This window comes from Telmatherina bonti, assembly GCF_933228915.1.
Source record: "Telmatherina bonti genome assembly, chromosome: 9".
NCBI lineage: Eukaryota > Metazoa > Chordata > Actinopteri > Atheriniformes > Telmatherinidae > Telmatherina > Telmatherina bonti.
This window is the reverse complement of record NC_136627.1, coordinates 32,313,617-32,333,395: the sequence shown is the minus strand read 5'-3', so window position 1 is coordinate 32,333,395 and position 19,779 is coordinate 32,313,617. Positions and strand designations below refer to the sequence as shown.

General features: G+C 40.9%; 1 protein-coding gene across 1 annotated transcript; it reads left to right on the top strand.

The window, feature by feature from the left end:
• Window positions 1–95: 95 nt before the first annotated feature.
• Window positions 96–11,152, top strand: treh (trehalase (brush-border membrane glycoprotein); the record flags this gene model as incomplete). The annotated part of the gene is given in 16 exon segments (XM_079246055.1): window positions 96–220; window positions 628–728; window positions 806–953; window positions 1,037–1,121; window positions 2,660–2,760; window positions 2,898–2,990; window positions 3,174–3,290; window positions 3,504–3,650; window positions 5,061–5,110; window positions 5,640–5,752; window positions 5,754–5,841; window positions 5,966–6,183; window positions 8,264–8,375; window positions 9,627–9,739; window positions 10,719–10,772; window positions 11,015–11,152. Coding segments are annotated over 16 exon segments (1,803 nt in total).
• Window positions 11,153–19,779: the final 8,627 nt, after the last annotated feature.

The window sequence follows — 19,779 nt, the reverse complement described above, 5'->3', positions numbered from 1 at the left end:
GCTGTACTCGTCCTGTTGGGGGGGGTCAGGACGCCGCCGCGGCTGTGTGGATCTTTTATTGGCTCTTATCGTGATGTAAACTATGACCTGCAGGCATGTCTCGGAACAACCTCGTAACACTGGCTTCAGACAGTGTTTCGGGATGCAGAACTTGGTGGTGGTGGGCTTATTTTCCAGCGTTTTTCTCTGTTGAGGGTTTTTTTCCTCCACCATGCGACAGGTAAGAAAAACTACTACTTTTTTTTTTTTTTTTTTTTTATTCCGTACGCGAGAACACAGCTCTTAAAATCCTAAATACTCGAGCCGTGAGGATTCAGGTTAAAGAACAAACTGTTTTGGATCATTTTTGTAGTTTTAGAACTTATTTTTTCAATTTTTTTAGAGCATCTGCTGTTAAATGGGGTTGAACTTTTTTTTTTTTTTTTTTTTTTTTGCCCCTTATTTCATAAAATGCCATTTTCCTGATCTAATCTGCAGAAAACCTTTGCTCTCACCTGCTTTATTATCCAGTCGGGCTGATTGGGTTTATTACTTCCCAGCTGTTGTAGTACAAGTATATCATACAAATACAGATGGGAATTTTTTTTATTGAATATGTAATTAATGTTAATTATCAACTGGTTGCAGTGAGATCTACTGTTCTGGGTCCATTTTGCATCAGGTCCAAACAGCTAAATTCTTCGATGACGACAAATACTTTGTTGACATGAAGCTGCGGTCAGCTCCTGGTGAGTCATGGCGGTAGATGCTTTTATCATGACTAACACATCTGCTTCAGTTGCTCCATTTGTTTTTTCCTCTGCAGAAGTCGTTTTGTTGGCGTTTCGCAACCTTTCAAACGAGTGGCCCAATGCCACTGTCCCTCCTGCCAAGCTGCACAAGTTCCTCAGTACGCACTTTGAGAAACCGGGGACGGAGTTTGAGTCGTGGACGCCACCAGACTGGCACGAGAAGTGAGGTCAAGCTGTTTCATAGGAGCCACATCAGCCTGTTAAAAGCAAAAGCTTCTTATTAAACAATGATCTGTCACACGTAGGCCAAAGTTCCTGAGCCGCATCGCAGATGAACTGCGACACTGGGGAGAAAACATACACAACCTGTGGAAGTCTCTGGGCAGAAAGGTGACTTTCCATAGTTTTCCCTTTTCTAGTTGGTGTTTGGAGACACGATGAGAGAAGAGGCTTCCATCTTTAGTTTGATGCAAATGAAAGCTCCAAAAAACTGCTTGAGATGAGCTAAATGCATCCTGGAGTTAAACCTCGTAGCTAAACGGCTTCCAGAAGCGCCTTCAGCAGCAATAAACCAGGCAGAGAAAACAACGGCAAACTGTGGGACTGAGTAGAAATGGTATACTAGCTTGAACAGTTGTGTTTTAAGGTTGGATTTAAACGGGTAAATAGTCGATGTTACCGATGTCTGGTGGTAGGAAATTCCAGAGATCAGGAGCGAAGCGGCTGGATGTTCACGCAGTTGTTTACAAAGTGAATAACTGAACCTTTCAGGGAAGTTCCTTTCACACCAAATCATGACACTTGCCTGTCTCAAATGAGCCAAATGTTCACTGTGTGACCTTGCAAACAGATGTGTGTGTGAACTTTCCTCAAATTCCCCAGTCTCTTGTTGGGCCTCTTCCAGCGTTATTGGAGCATGTTGCAGGAAACAGATTCAAGATGAATAAATATTTGATCATTGGACATCTTGTCTTAGTAGTAAACTAACGGTGCTCTAACACACCTTGTGGTTGCACAGATGCAATCATCTTATTACCAGTGTTCACCGTGTCTAGCAGCGACCTAAAGAAAGGCTTTGAAGGTCCCACTGCGGTACTTAGGTTGAGTTCCAGCCTTTTTTTTTTTTTTTTTTTTTTTTTTTTTTTTTTTTTGGACCATTTCAACACCTTGATTCTTGTTCAGCCATTGTGTTGTAGATTTGTGTTTGTTCATTGTCCGGTTGCCGAAGCTCATTTCAGCAAGGTTTTAGCTGTTGGTTGACTCCAAAATGTGTTGTACAGACGAGTTCATGATCCAGCCAGTGTGTCCAGAACCAGTAGCTGCAAAGCCCAAATCATTGTCCCTCCACCACCATGCTTGGCAGTTGGTATGACGGACGTTGTTGCTCTGTGTGTTATGGTCTAAATGTGTGTTTCGGTGAAGATGCTTTCTCCTGCTGATTTTCCAAACAAGCCATTCTTCAGTCAAGCCTGTTGTGACCCGGCTTACGAAGCAGAGTTGCAACAAAAAGAGAACATAATTTATTCAACTACACAACGTGTCAAACAAAAACCAAAACGAAAAGGGAAGCAGGAAGGAACCAAGGGCCATCATGTTACAACTTTATGGCCAGTTTGGCTATAAGGCGGACCAGTGCTCCCTGTTGGCCTGATGAGCTCCGCCCACCACTCTGCAAATGAAAGCGCAACGCATCAACCCCGTCAGGCCGTTACACACCGTTCAGGTGTGAGACCTGAGAGTCTGGCTTTGCTGTCTCTCTGGACAATGCACCGTCCAGGTTTGGCCGGACCTCGCTGGAGCATCCAGTCTGGGAAGATGATCATTTTGCTGTCTTCCAACTGAGAGCTTGTTGTTTTTACTTTTACCACCCCTGTTCACTGCATTCACACATCTTATATGAATATGAATGAAAGCGGTTTCTTCGGCAGATTCGCTCCAGTGTCAAAGATCACCCAGAGCTCTACTCGCAGATCTACACCCCCCATCCCGTCATCGTGCCAGGGGGCCGCTTCAGGGAACTCTACTACTGGTGAGTGAATGGTGAAGCTTTTCGCTCAGCTGTCTTACAGCTCAGACGGGGGGGGGGGGGATCCGTCACCTGGGTCTTCTCCAACCCATCGGGGTTGTCTGTGCAGACTGTGACTTGAGCGCCTCTGTGCCCAACAGGGACTCCTACTGGGTCATCAACGGGCTCCTCCTGTCAGAGATGACAGACACGGCCTGTGGGATGATTCGTAACTTTCTCTACCTTGTCGACAGGTAAGTCTTAAATCTCGCTCATCCTTTATGCCTGGAAGAGAAACTCCAGCTCGCTGCAGGGAAATTCTGCATGCATGTTTTGAATAAGTCATTTAGCTACTGGAGTCATGCGCCCTGGAAATGGAGCTCTTAGGGGGGTTTCAAGATTTGTGGAATAAAAGATTTTCTCTCACCCTCCCACAGATATGGCTTCGTTCCAAACGGTGGGTGGATTTACTATGAAAGACGCAGTCAGCCTCCATTCCTCACTCTAATGGTGGAGAGCTACTATCAAGCAACCAAGGATAAAGAGTTCCTCAGGTGATATTTAGGCTGACGCTGACGTCCTGCCAGACACATTATCATTCCTCAGCTGCCTTGTGGCTCCTCCAGGATTTAATATTTAACATCATAAGAGCAGTGCTTGTGCCCGCCTGTGCTTTGGGTTTCTTCGCTGGAATGAGAAACCTTTAACTTTTTTTCCCCCTCTGAATTAAAATATTGACTTGTTTTCTCCAATTTCTGCATGTTTAGAGCAGCTTTACCAGTCCTGGAGAAGGAGTACCAGTTCTGGATGCAGAACCGTTCTGTCACTGTGAAGGTAAACGGAGCAGAACATGTGCTGAACCGGTTTCACGTGCAGCCGCCTGCACGTGAAACCGGTTCAGCACATTTACCCAGGTAGGGTTGAAATAAATGTCCAGAATATTCATCTTTTAATGAGCGGCTGAATACAGGCACAGCACAAGTCAGTACAGAAGAACCCGTTTTAACATGTAGCACACAGATATCATGTGGAAAAACTGCTAAAAGAGGCTACCAAGCGCTGGCATCCAGACCAGAGTCTAACCCCTGTGAAACAAAAACCTGAGAACAGTCCGCTTCAGAGCTTCTGCTCATTCCTCCATTGGGCGCAAACCAGTCAGGTGTCACATGAAAGAACCTCTGCTGGTAACGTAGATGTCTGTTTCACCACTCCAAAACAAACGTAAAAACTCTGAGTCAGCAGGCAAAGACGTCTGTTTGGCTCGTTTCTAGTCAAACTTTTATATTTTATTCCACCTCCAAATAGAAAAACAACCTTTTCTGATGTGCTTTGTGACCATCGTTGTTTGAAGTGAATCAAGAAGGTCCTGTAGTTACCATGGAGATGAAGGGGTTAAATGGTGAAGTATCATACCCTAGCTCATATGCTCTTATACCATAATTTTACTTATTTTTATTTTATTTTTATTTGATAGGGACAAGTATGCTCCATGAATGATGGCGCACACTGCAGCGTTTTAGCCAAGGCTAATTTTCCCGTCTCTAGATGGGCTTTTGCACAAGTATACAGTTTACATTGCATTGCAAAATTAAAAGTTACACATATGTGCCTTTTTATATATACATACAAATACGTATATATATATATATATATATATATATATATATATATATATATATATATATATATATATATATATATATATATACACCAAAATGTAAAATTATGTAAAACACATTCAAAGCTGTCAATAAAAATCAGTCCATAATGAGAACATTGTCGATACATTCAATCAAAACTACTGTTTTGCCTCCCACATGGAAAAATAGCCATACTCATGGTGTTTCTAAGGGGAATTTGGAGGGCGTACCTCGATTCTCCTGACTCGGACTAGTAATGTGTTTATCATCAGCAGTGCTTAATGGGTTCCTGAAAGATTAGGCTGCGTTCACTTTCTTTGGCATCTTCCTTTGCGCTGCTACACCAGACGTTATTTTGCTCCTTCCCGGACGAATTGGGACGCTTTCCTTCATTTTTCACTCAATGTCAAGTGGTCTTCTTTTTAAACTGTTTGTTTTCCACTGTGTTCCAGGTGGATTTACTCTGCCATGATGGCACATCTTGATCCTGTTGCTTCCGTAGTAACCTTACATTACTCAGCTTTCTATTGACACCCACATTATGCATTCAGCCCTTGTAGTTGTGAAGATATTCATTTATTTTGAGTGTGTCATTTCAGACAGGAGGCTGAATAAATAGGCCTTCTGAATTTGTGAAAATGCTTGGAAAACCGGCTTCACAGCTCTGATTATTTTTCCTTCCAGGCCTGAATCCTATACAGACGATCTGGAATTAGCTGAAGGACTCGCTGATGGTAATGGCTTATTAATGTGGTTTTATGTGGCTCAGCGAATCCTCTGTGAGCCTGAGATATACGGCCAGAGATGCTTTTTAAAAACCGAAATATGTTCCCATGGATTCCAGGATCATTTGTGCAAAACAAATTTGCTCTGAAAATACCTCCCCATTATGCTGCGATGAATAATTAATGTTCCCCCACATCCTCCTTCTGAGCCCGGCGTTCACCGAAGCCGGTTATTGTTTGCTGCAATGTTCGGTTTCTCTGACGCCAAAATGTTTGCTTTCATCACTGAAGCTGTTTTCATTTCATATCAGTATTTTATTTACGGTTATTTTTATTCCGGTTCATTAAGTTGTTTCTTCTAAGACACATTTTGTCTGTTAAGCTGGTAAAAATGTTGCAAAATGAAGCGAACATGACTCAGCATGAGGCTGCATATTTCATTTCTTTAGAATCTTATTAAAAAAAAAAAGGGGAATGCATGAAATGGTGCTGAATTTTAAATGTGTTGTGACCCCCACAACCCCCACCCGGCCTACAGAGGATAAACAGCAGCTGTGGATGGATCTGAAAGCAGGTGCAGAGTCTGGGTGGGACTTCACCTCCCGCTGGTACATCGATGGCGACGGACACAACAACGGTACCCTCAGAGAGGACCCGCACCAGCCAGATCCTCCCCGCTGACCTCAACGCTCTGCTGTGCCGCAGCGAGAAAACTCTTGCTTCATTTCACTCGACGCTGGGTGAGAACATGAGCAGCCTCTAACCTTGCACACACACACACACACACACACACACACACACTCACACACACAGCTTCAGCTCCTAACTGGTGTTACATAACGGTGATGTGCTGCTTCCTGACAGGCGATGGTGACTCAGCTGCTCAGTACGATCGAGCTGCAGCCCGCAGAATGAAGGCGATGGAGTCGGTCCTGTGGGATGCAGAGAGAGGAGCGTGGTTCGACTACAGCCTGCTGACACACTCCAGACACTTGGAGTTCTACCCCTCCAACCTGGCCCCTGTTTGGGCCCAGTGCTATTCTCAGCCTGAGATGGGAGAGAAGGCGGTGAAGTACCTGCAGGTTGGTGTGTGTGCACAAGTCCTGAGCAGATTTCTTCATATGTCTGAGAGTTATGGAAACATGCAATCATGAAGTGAAATGCAGTAAATAAAGGCTGAACCCACTTAGAACAACTTTGTCATTTCTTTTAGAGGTTTTCAGGAACAGTTCTGCGGGCTTCTTGAAGGACTTTCCAGATAGCTTTTCACGTTGGCTTCCTTTCTGTTCCGTTCTCCGTCCTGATCCCACACGGCTTCAGGAACATCGAGGTCTGGGTTCTGGGGAGGATCCATCCCTCCGTCAGACCTTCCATCATTTTGTATCTCAGCCTTTCCTCACTTTGTCTCCCTTTTAAAAACGGCTTAAAGGTGCAGCACGTGAAACCCTTGCCAATAACAAAACAAGATATTTAATCAGAAACTCTTCATCTCCGTCTCAAATCACTTTACGAAAATATTTATATTTTCTTTTTTTTTTTTTTTTTTTTTTTTTTTTTTATTCCTTTCTGTGTCCACATACATGGCAGCTGCTATATTTGTAGTTGCTTGTTTTACTACAGTGTCTGTGAATGGACAAACAGCTCTGTGTGTGTGGCATGAGAACCCTCTGAGCTTTCATCCTCAAATGCAAAAAGGTCACTGCAGTGGACACTTGTGTAAAAGCCGTTTTCTACCATGTGCATAGGCGAGCACGGTACATTAGGTTAACTTCATTAGACATTGAGTCGTCTACCACTCCATGAAGAATATTTATAAAATTTAAGGCTTATATTCTTGTTATCCTCAGTGATGAACATGACAAGGAAATTATACAGCTATATTAAAATAAAACGTATAGAAATATTTTGAAGATGGGTAAAATGTCACAAATAAGTTATTTTCAATAGTTAACCTGCGTGTCTTTGAATACAGAAAATCTAGAAACGCATCATTGTACGTGTTTAAAGATGTAAAATATTGCATGTGGACAAAAACATGGCAGCAACACATAAAGGTGAAAACGGCGGTACCAGCTTTGATGGGTGTGAAGCACCAGTTAGGATAAGTAAGACCTTAAAAGGACCACAGAAGAAGACCACACATGCGTATCTAATGTTATAGCAGTTACCTGTTAGTCATCGCTGCACCGGAGGCAACTGGAGCCACTCGCAGAGAACTGGTTTGTCTGGAAGAACTGTGGCCACTGACGTCCACTGTTCATAGCTTCGCCTGGCATGTGAAGTCTTTGCTTTGCCCGTCTTTACCAGTAGATGTCACTCATTCTCACCCTGGATGTTCTTAGCTCCCTGCTCCTTAGGGCTCACATTGTGGCTGCAAAATTTCTGTCAAACTCTGTTATCTTGGATATTTTTCACCGGTAAAACTAATAAAATGGGAACAAATTTAGTCTCTTTTTGACAGAAAACAACAAAGTGCCTGAGGATTTGATTTAAACTGGTTCTTTGCCAAGTTGCTCACATCCCCTTGAAACTGATTGGGTCCAAGGACTGGACGGTAATTAAATGAAAAAGCAGCCAATGTCCAAGTAAAAGACAATGAAAGACCTTCAGAAACACTGCAAAACTTTTGTTCAAGTCCACTTTAAAAGATTACAAAAAGGTCTGATTGCTTGGGAGCCAAACGGAGAGACATGTAGAAGAACTCAGGACTTTTTGATCCTAATGTATCAGGAAAGGAACAAATGACAGCAAGATTGAGTCAGTCTTTTTATAATTTTTTTTACATCTGTTTTATGTTTATAAATATATCTAGAACAGAATTTAATTATAATTTGTGATCAGGCTCAACATTAAATACACAGTTGTGATCACAAGCCAGAAAAAAACAGATCAGATAATTAGGATTATTAGTGTTGTGCATCCAACGCCTCTGTAGGACTATTTTCCTCCTCCTGTCAGCCATCACAGCTCCTCCAACAGTTGAGGCTTTGGATGTTTAGTTCAGCGCTTCCTCACCCCTACAGCTGGATTTTCAGCCACAAGTCTGCACTCTGTTCAGAAGCCCACTTCCACACGGATGCTTCATGTGATTCAACACATGAGCTTAGTTTCTCCAGCAGATGGCACACATGCACTACTCCTCTGGTTTTTGTGTGTACACAGGGGAGCGGTGCTCTTCGGTTCCCCAATGGAGTCCCGACGTCACTGAGGGAGTCTGGGCAGCAATGGGATTATCCTAACGCATGGGCTCCTCTGCAGCACATGCTCATAGAAGGTAGGAAGCAAATACTTGGTCTGCAGCGGTTAGAATTCCCTGAAAACAGCCATGATTCAGGATATGCTCTGCACAACCTCTGCATAATGATTTTACAAAACGCTGTTCTTGCTCTGGCTTTGTACTGTTGTGCAATGAAACGGTGCCCTGATCAGGAGTTGTCAGTGAAAAAGCTCAAGGCCTGACATAACTGATTAAACATCTTAATGTTGGACTCATTTACTAATTATGTTTAATTTGAGGGTGTTTAAAGGCACACTATATGTTATAGTGACAGAAAGGGATTCTATTCTATTCTGCAGTCATTCAGCAGACGCTTTTATCCAAAGCGACGTACATCTGAGAGAGAACAACACAAGCACTAAATCCAACAGTAGAGGACATCGTAGGAAGGTGCTGGTGGACTGTCCAGTTGGATGCAGGTCCTTCCATAAAGTGCAAAAGGCTTTTTTTCTTTGTTTTTTTTGTTTTGTTTTATTTTTGTTTTGTTGTTTACCTCTTTCCCACCCCATAATATCACCTATGTTATAATACAAAGGATTAATACCATAGAGTTTGTTGCAAAGAATTGGGCTAAGTTCTCCAACTTTCCAATAAATATAGTTATACTATGTGTTGAAGGGTTTAAAAATTAAATTCAAAACACTGAAACAGCAGGAAACTGGGCATGAGTCCAGACCTGAACCCCACTGAGACTCTATGGGACAGGCTGAAGTCTACAGTCTGACTCCATCAGAAACCCCAGATCCTCATCCCAAATCCTGGATCAGAATCCAGACTTATTCTCTGACCAGAAACAAGATGTTTTCAGAAGTACTGATGGTTTACACTGGTGCTGTCTTCATTCAGTCTGAACACTGAAAAGAATCACAAATAAAAACACTGCTGTTATTTTAACTGTGAACTGTGGTGCCGTTAAGATGCTGATAGAATACTTCCCTGCACCTCTCATGACATGTCAGCTGGACCTTCTTTATGGTCGCCGCAGGTCAATGGGGAGTGGTGACCTTAGTCTGGGTTCTCTGCTTCAGGCCCATCTCTTCTGGAGAATCCAGTCTTGCAGATCTGGAATGTGGCTCTGTCTTTTTGGTCTTTACATCCTCCTCCTAGTACAGTCTCCTGCATCCAACATAAATACATGATATATTGTATTTTCTTGTTACTTCAGGGCCTAAAATCGTAATAGAAAAGATGCTGCTAGTGCAGTGTTCCAACTCTGAGTATCTACATCTCTCCTTTTTGTCGTTTTAGGTTTGTCCAAACTGTCCTCAGAGGAAGCCAAACATCTAGCTTTTGATTTGGCTCAGCGCTGGATTAAGACAAACTGGTTGGCTTACATTAAGTATGAAGCCATGTTTGAAAAGGTGAGTCTAAACTTCAGAGCTGGAAGGGTGACTTCTGACATCTGATTGGACACCCCAGGTGGTTGACAAGTAACCGGATGGGGTCAGAGATGTCAGGCCAGACATGCATGGATCACCAGTAACACTACACCAGTTTCAAGTAAATGTTGTTTTCAGATTATTCAGCCCTTAAAAACATTCACATGCAGTTGCACATTTCTAGAAGAGATTTTGTCACTGTGCATGTACAGATTATCCAATGGGCATTATGGGCACAGTCCCAGGGGTTCACGCCCACTTGTGGGGCAAACACCAGCAGTTTGGACATAAAACAAAATGTAAATAAAAGCCAGATAGTTACACCACAGTGTCCATTGTGTTGCTATTGGTACCACTGGCTGAGAGATGTAGAAATGTCGTTTCACAGTGTATCATTCACAATTTTCACAATGTTGTGGTGGAGGAAGGGGCCCATGGAACACTCTGGGCCCAGGGGCCTGTGCACTTTTAATCTGGCCCTGCTACTAACTATGTTGGATAATTAAACTGATGTTAGCAAGAAGCTACATAGCAGTGCTAATCTACTTACATGGTAGCTTTAGATCAGTTTTAAGATAATAAGTGGAAATCATGCCATATTTAGCTTTCAGTGAGGGACTTTAGGAGTATATATGGACTCAGTTTATTAAGATTTTCACATCAGATCTGAAGATAAACTCCAAAGATGCCTCTGCATCCAAGTGGGGTTGACTAAGCTAGCGCTACATTTGAACAAGAAGCTAGCAAGGCTGCTAGTTGATTTTAAAATAAGCTATGACATGAAAACATATCCTGGAATCAGTCTGATTTGTACAGGAAGATGTTAGAATGACGTGAAAGGGAGATATTTCTGACTTTTTGTTAATAAGGACACAGATGGGGCTGAGGATATGTATAAAAGTCCAGTTTTGCTACTGGGACACAACCAGTTCTCACTTTGCAGTTTTCCTCTTTCTGACAGTATGATGTGAACGGAGATGGCAAACCTGGTGGTGGAGGAGAATACGAAGTTCAGGTATTTTCTCTTTTATGTTAAAGTCTGAATCTCATGTTTTTCCAATCAGGCAGATTTATAATTCGATGCATCTGCTTCTTAACTTGAATTCATTTGCAAGTTTAAGTCCAGACGTTCAGTGTTAATGTTCAGAATTCAATCTGTTCCGTTGTTTTTCTGGGTTTTTTTATTTATTTTTTTAATTTTTTTTTTATTAAATAAAAATAGAAGTTTTCTTCTCTCTGCTGCTTCCTCCTCCGCAGCTGGGTTTTGGTTGGACGAACGGTGTGGCCCTGCAGCTCCTGGATCAGTACGGGGCGACGCTCACCTCAGGAGGCAGACGTGTGTGTGCTGACCTCCTGCTGCCTCTGGTCGTCTCAGTCACTCTCATGCTCCAGTGAATCTGAGGTGTCAAAATTATTCCTGCTTTCACTCCACTAAATCAGCCCTGTCCACAGACGGCTACACCACGAAAATAATGACACTACCAAAGAGACTAAAGCATGCACGTCTCCTAAAATCCTGAGTGATGGGGAATAACTTTAATTAACAGCTTTAACAGGATATGATTCTTCATGGTTGAGGATTTGGAGTATTTTTGTAATTCAGAGGTAAATGATCCTTGGTATTATGAGGGAATGCAGATGATTTAGGCAGTTTTTATATGGTGGGTTGTTTCCTGCTTTCAGCACAAACCTTTTCCAGATACTGAACAGAGATTTCAGTTTTTCACCATCCTCATCATGCAGTTTATTGCTGTTCTGTAACTGGACTCCCACACAGTCCTTCTGCCGGCACACACACTGAAGAATAACTTTAGACATAAAATATGTATAAAACATCATTTTTATTGCTAAATCTTTAAAATGTCAACAAAAAGATGTTAGATGATGTGGTTAATCTGATGCTGGTATTAAAATGCATTAAAGTGTTTTTGAGCTTGTGCATCTTGTAATATGAAGGTCCTTTTTATTATTATTCAGTCACCTTTACAATAAGATGCAACTAGTAAAGCTTGTGCTTCTGTCTGATCATCCCCCCTGCCATCCTTCCATCACTGCATTATGATTAACATATGACTGTACCGTGTCCGTTTGTACTGTATTGCAGGTTGTTCCTCCATCTTGTGGGAAAACTAAACCTTTAGCTTATCATGCTTGTTTTGACACATTTATCATTTGATTCCTGTTGACTGATTCATAGATGTCCATCCAGTCCATACTTCATGGTACTTTCTGGCTGTTCCTGGTTCAGTGGTTGTCATGTCCTTGCCTTCATCCCCTGCTGCGTTTAAACGCGTTCTTTAAATTCTTTCATGTTAGTGACCGGACATAATCTGTGATATGATAATCAGCCACGTCGCAGTTTAGGAGCCACCCGAGCATTTTTTAGAAAATGAAACGTGTTCCAGAAAATGCAGCAGAAATGTGATCTGCTGGCAGGACCAGCCTTCGGTGTTTCCCATCTACCAAAAGTTTTTAAGTTATTTGAACATGCAGATAAAATTGTAACCAGTATGGACTAGTTCAGTGGTCTCAATAATTTTCTGGTAAATTAGCCATTTTTACCATCAGTCTCGCCAAATAAACAGCTTAGAGCAGCAGAAAACATGTTAACAGTTGCACTACATGCATGTTTTAGTGTTTTATTCCTTTTAATGTGCCATGGCAACAGAAACGGGCAAAACCTGAACCATCAGGGTTCACATCGACACAACACCGCTGTCTGCTCCGTGCTGTAAACACTAAGGGTAAGAAAACCGAATAGAAAAATAAAAATTGTGATTTTGTTTCTTTTGCTTCCCAATTTTTAAAATGAATTAAAAAAAAAAAAAAAAATTGTTTTAAATAAACAAAAATAATCCATTAAAAATGGTCATATATATATTTTTTAATTTTATTGATCTTTTTACTTGTCTTCTTAGGGATTACAGCAGCAGAATGATGGTCTGGCTACTGTGTTGTTTTTTCCTAGTTGAAATCAAGAAAAATGACGAGTAAAAAAAAAAAAAAAAAAGTTTTATAAATTTTTTTTTCTGTTTTTAATTTACAAAAATCAGCAATATCGAAGAATTGTGAGAATCGCAATTTAGATTGAATCAGCACCCAAAAAGTCTGAATCAAATCTAATCGGGACAAAAGCATATCGTCACATCTCTACTGAACATCTCTCAACTCATCACAAATCGTCTTGTGAAGTTTTTCAGAGTTGTTTTTATGGACCTGCTCTGTACAGTGTTTGCAGGAAAAACAATGTCCCTAATTTTCTGAACTATTTCATGTTTGTTTTGAAAGTCCATTAATAGATATAATTCAATAAATTATTTTCTGGTTGACTTTCCTCACCTCACGATTTTAAGTTGCCACAGAACCTACAGCAGCAGTCTGAAGATTTCATCCAATTATTCATATTGTTACGGCTCAGCTTCGCTTTCTGAAATTCTTTTCCTTTTTCTTGTTTTTCTTCCCCATATTTTTAACTTTGTACAGTTCAGTAATCCCTGTGTGGTCTGGAAAAGTCTTCCAGTCACACATTTATCTAGTTTTGTCACCAATAAACAAACATGTGAGCGAACCAGCAGTGATGTAAATAAATCTGCCCTTGCAGAATCACAGCAGAGGAGCTGTATCTGGCGCCACAGGTTAGACTGGTTTCTGCTTTGTTCCTGGGTTTGGTAGTAGAAAGCTGCTATGTAGATCTGTAGAAAATCAGTTTATCCAAGCCTGAAGTTCGATAAAGATAAAGAGAATCCGAAAACTTTTCTTGCCATTGTCTGTGAACACAATTCACAGACTAGGAACTTGCTTCGGTGATAAGGTGCATCATAGAAACACTGTAAAAGTAGAAATACAGCTATTTTTTAAATAAGGTAAGGGCATGCAGAAAATTGAAAACAAAAAAAAAAAGATATAAGTAAAATTATCTACGTAAATAGAGAAAATGTATAAAATGTGAAAATAAAGAGAAAAATAGAACTCAGGTAAATCTATAATTTTAAATAAAAATAAACGTGATAATATGGAGTTGCTTTGTAACTTTTCTAAATATTTCCACATTAATTCTATTTTACTCACGAGTGGATCATTTATCCATTTTCTGCCTCATTAATTACTTTTTTCTTTAAAGAAAAAGATTTATTTTGTGACACTTCCATCATTCTATAGCTTGGAGCCTGACGGGATAGATTTATGAGACTCCAGCAGCGTCACTCGGTCACATCGTTCATCTGAGACAGTCCGGGACCACCGAGTGGATCCTCGGCTTAACGGGGGAAACTGTGGACTGCCAATGAGCTGATTCAAGCTGCTCATCGTGACCCTTCGTGGTTTAGGTTTGGGTACTTAGCAGATGTTTTACATGCACAGAATTCAACACCTAAAATGCTATATTTAGGTGACGACATAGTCCATGTAGGATCTGAGAGCTCTTTGTACATGTTGAACTTTAGCAGAGTGTCAATAATATGAAAAAGAAACACAGACGACATTTGTTGCCACTTGATTCATCCAACAAGTCATTCTACTTTTATCATTTGTGCTTGCTGCCGTGGTAACATGCTGGTCAAGCATGAAATGAAGTCCCTACACATATTCAAATGACTGTCACAAAAAAACCGAATGAGAAAATTGCCTTTTTAAAAAAAAAAAAAAAAAAAAAAATCTTTTTAAAAAAAAAAAGAAGAAAAAAAAAGGGATATTGCATCTTCCTTGGCCGTGACGATGGGAGACCCAAGGGATGAGTGGCCATAACAGATTGACAGCAATTTAAACCAGCAGCAGGCCAACAGCTGCAGCTGTCCATGCAGCTCAGAAGATCACACTCCAGTAGTGTCTTATTGCAAGCCTCCATCTACGGCGCCTATCAGCGGCTCTTCATGCAGGAATGGCGGCAGCCATGTGTTTTATGCAGTGTTTATTGATGCTGAAGCAGACTCCGTCTTCTGAGCACTTGTTGACAACAGCAACTCGCACCAAAGCTGCTCTCACATTACCACGCTGTTTTAGCAGGAATGTCTTGTGCAGAGTTAATGAGCTCGAGCTGTAAAGTGTGTAAGAAGTCACCCGGCAGTTAAGTGGCGATGAGGTGACGCTGCGGCGCGTGTGTGTGTGTGTGTGTGTGTGTGCGCGCATCTAATTACATGAATCTGAGGATGTTAATTCCAAGCAGCTCATTCAGTGTGTGAAGTGTAAAGCAGCGGTGACAACAGCTCTATATGTTGTTGAGCAAATAAAGGTCAGGATGTCTCGTCCTCAGTGACCATTAAGTCTGAAGTTCTGCATACAAATGAGCATCGATGTGTGTTTACGTTTCTATCAGTCCTGAAGCTTGTTGCTTTTTAGAAGTTTTGGTTTGTAGAGACGGTGTGTGTCAGTCTCTACACGCGTCTTTAAAGCTGCACACAGTCATGTCTACCTTCTTTTTATTTATGAACAGGCAAACAGAGTCTGAACTCTGAGACGAGTTTTCTGGTCTCTTTTCTAGAAAACCAGTCTGCAGAAATGGTTCCACTGGCTGCTTTTTTTTTTTTTTTTTTCTTTTTTTAAGGAATTCACAAAGTTCTTCTTTGGATCTTTGCTGCCTTGTTTCGTTCTCTGATCCCACACTGCTTCAGTAAGGTTGAGGTTCAGACCTGATTTTCTGTCCAGTTTTTGAGTCTTTTGACAAACTTCAGCCACTTCTCACCGTTTCCTTCCTGAAACTCGAACTAGTAACTTTCTGACCTTTAAAAATATGCATTCTTGACTGGTTTTGGTGTTTCAGTGACATTTGTTATGTACATTCCTGGAGTCATTGTTCCCCAGCAACAAGACTAGAAAACTGCACTTCATAGGAAGGACGCTGCCCCTGTTGCACCTCATCACACACCAGCAACTGGACATCAATGCATTAACCGTTTTGAATGTGCACCGTGGCTCATTCTTCAAGAAACGTCAGCGGAAGACGGGAAAAGAAGGCGACGGAAGGCGATGGAACAAGAGATGAAACAAGTCAACATGTGACTGACTTGAGTTGATGCCGATATGACTCTTAGAATCACCTTTTTTCTGCAAAACGTGTTCTTACATGCTTGTCAGACTATTATCTTTGGTTCGTTTTTAATCAGTAGCTGCAAGAAAGTGTGTAAGATCCAACAAAACACTGGTTCATTGTGTCGACACAATGGTGCTTCGTCTTTAAAGTTAGAAAGATTAAGAGGAGATACTTCCTAAAAAGGTCTGTTGAAAGGACTGGATTGAAAATGAGTGAAAAAACAGTCAAGTTTCCCAGGAGAAACTTTGAAAGACATTCAGAAAACCCAGAGATTTATTGCTCGAGATGACTTAAAAAGACAACGCAGTCTGGCTGCTTTGAAGCTACATTTAATGAAATGAAAGGTGGCTCAAGACTTTTGTACAGCACCGAATCTTCAACCTCAGCAAAGCAGCCCCTGATTTCCATAATGAGAAAAAGATGCGGGATGATATGCAGATGTGTGTGAAATCTTATCAGGTGGCTGTGGATGGGAGGAAAGGAGGCTTGGAAGATAATAGAGGCGGATTTATATCTGTAGACTCTTTAACTGTAGATGGAGGCTTCATTACTGCTACCTGGCTCAGTCGGCCCTGCACCACATCACAGACCTGTTCATTATCCACTGAGTCATGGCGGTACCACCGCGTGCTGCTTTGTGCTGCAGAACCCTGCTCTGCACTGCCAGGATAATCCCCGACCCCTCCCACCCACATCTCTGCAGTCTTTGAAGACCACAGTGGAGATGTGCAGGGAGGTTGTGTCTGAGCTGTGAGGGGGAATCACAGGGCCAGATATGATGGCTCCTATTCCAACATTCAATACACTGATCAATAATGACTCCAAACTGTGACTCTTCCCCAACCCCCCCTCCCCCCCATCTCCCACATATATGGGATGTTTCCAGCTTAGCAGTGAAAATGTTTGGAGATTAAATAAACTCCTTGACCTCTAAACTGGAAGGATTAGCTAACTGGAGGCATTATACAGATAGATATGTGATAGCTTAGTGATATTGATTGCTCTCTGTCCGGAGATATTAGACTCTTGATGATCAATAAGTCTTGAGGATTGGCCAAATAGAATTTTTTTCTGCTTAGGAGGGTTTGAAAGCAAATGGATGGAGAGGTTAGCAGCAGCAGCAGCAGGCCAGGAGCTGTTATCTGCTTACCTGAAGACGTGAACTGCAGACTGAGAGGAATCTCAGAGGACAAAAGCTCAGTCAGGAACGGTTCCCTTCACAGCCCAAAAAATTCATTTAGTATGCATTTTACATATTCTTACTATAATACCGTCCTGTAAAGCCTTGGATTTATTCTGGTTTTACCCCAAACGCTTTGATTTGGATGAAATCTACAATTTTCACTTTTTTTTTTTTTTTTTTTTAGAAAAATGGGTGAAATATTTGCTTTGACATTTTATCTCTGTCTGTCTGTCTGTCTTATTTTTTTTTTTTTTTAAACTTTCTTCTTTTGGCTCTCTGAGTCAGCTTTATTGTCAGTCAGAAATGATTACTTTTTATGTCTCTGTCAGTTTCTTTTGGTATGTTTTTCATTGTTTTGTTAAAAAAAAAATAAAAAAAAGGAATCATCACTTAGATCGTCAGACACTTTAAATATTAATTTGTTAGACAATGTCACAATTTATAAATATAAAAAAAATCACCTCCCCGACAAAAACCAAACAAGCAAGCAAAAAAACAACAAAAAACCACCAACAATAACAAACAAAAACAAAGACATTTTAGACATTTCACATAAATACACGTTTGGGAATAGTGGGGTTTTTCTCTACTCATCCTTGAATATACAAAGGATAAGTAAAACACTGATATTGGTCTTTAAATAACTTTAAAATACGACAATTCAGTTTTATTTCTCTCCTCCATCATGGCACTTTAATGGGATTAAATGATCAGAGATATATTTGGTAGTTTTGTTCAGGACTGAAGTTAATAGTGATTTGAACCAAAAAAAAAAAAAAAGTGGGACAGAATATTTATCAGTAATGTTTTTTCTTAGGATGCACAGATACCACAGTTTTTAAAACCGAGTACAAGCAGTTAACGTTGAGATTCTGACTATCGATATGAGTGCGAACACATCCCGTCACACTTCAGTGGTGATGAGTGTGAACCAGAATGACTGATGCGAAAACTGAGTGGTTAATTTAGAGCAACATCAGCTGCAGCTGTCTTTTAACTGTAAGGCTTGAAAACTATCAGAATCGTCCCAGGCGAGGTGAACAAATGCTTTTTGTTGGATTCAGTTTGCTGCTGTGACAAAACATTCACAAGCCCAAAATAAGTTCCTTTCAACAACATGCTAAATATGGATTTTAATGTGTTAAAAGTGATCAATTTATTGTTTATGCACATTATTACACAAGCACATATTTTGTTCCACAGACTAGTCTGTTTATGACAGCTCTAGTTTTCAGATTAGAATCAGGTTTACATATTGTAAACCGAGTACAAGTACACGTGCACATATCAGACGCAAACCTCATCCTGGTTTCGGCAGAGGGGGCAGCTGTGAGCGTCATGGTGGATGATTGACATCGAGCGAACTCCGAGCTTTCTGTAGCTAAAAGCTAACCGAGCTAACCCCGAGATAACAGGAGCTAACCAGCTAATAGAGGTAAGCGGGCTAAAGCTAAGTCACGTTGTTAACCGGCTAATAACCGCGGTTTTTCTACGTTCTTCTTACTTGAAGCCGGAGATTGGTACCTGCCAATCAAAAGGACACGTCCCTAAATTTGCCGAACTTCGAGATTAAATTACTTTTAAACGGGCGAGTTAGAAAAAAATTCACTCCCCCAACAGCTGTCATGAAGGTAAACCTGACCTATTAAACCAAAAATGGGGTTTTGTACCAGACTGTAAACATGTTTATTTCTGCCATTAAGTTGGCCTCTTTGACATGGGAGTCTATGGGGATTTGCTCTGGTTTGCAGCCCCTAGTGGATGAAGGGGGAACTGCAGTTTTATGCACTTCCACATAGGCTTTGCTTTTTATCGCCGGAGGTTGCCGCTTGGTAAGACTATTAACCTGATGTTAGCATGAAGCTATTTATTAGCACTATAGGAAACATTTTTGTTTGTGGTGTATTTAGGTGCTACACATAAATTCAGTTTATCCAGATTTTAACATTTGGACTGAAAATAATCTACAAAGATGCTGTTATCATTCTTTTGTCTTAAATCTGTAATATCTAAAAATGCAAACACATTAAACCATTGATCAGAAGGTTACATCAGTCAAATCTGGTTGAAATGAGAAAAAAAACCAAGTCAGAGGATTCAAGTTAGAATTGACTATTCTTTGTTAAGGAAAAGAAGATTGTACATATGTTAAGAGGAGGCCTTACTGATACCCTTAGCTGCTAAGCTAATACATCAAATGCGAGGGTCACAGGTTCAGCCTGAAGATCTCGCCTGTCACACGTCAACCCTCCTCTTTTATACTGGACAAATCATGTGACTGTGCGTGCATGAACATGCAAATTCATATGAATGTGTGTTTCTGCTGAGAGCGTTGCTTCTTCTGCAGGACTGTTGCCTCCTCCTTCTTCGGACCTGGCGTTGAGTCAGCAGGTGAAGTTCCTGTGAAAGTTGCATCCTCCCTACTCTTTTCCCACAGCTTCATAGACCTGCTATTGTCTTCCTCCTAAGGAGTCGTCTGATCCTCTCTGTGTGAAAACTACTGATAACTTACACTCGAGCCCTGTGTGTGTGTGTGTGTGGTTTCAGTTGATATATCAGTCCAGCCACTGTCCTTGACTTTCACGTCAGGAGCTCTGTTTCTGCTTCTTCTGCGCTCTCTTTGTTTGCCTGTTTTTCTCTGTTATAAAGTCACATCAGGTCAGAATACAAGAATTAGTTGATTATATATTGATTAATATTAATAAATGAAAGAATGTGTAAGAATATACCTGTGATGAAAAATGATAGTATATGTAAAATATGTAAACTAAGAAATAAAGAGTTTATTGATGTCCAAGTTACTTAGCACTGACA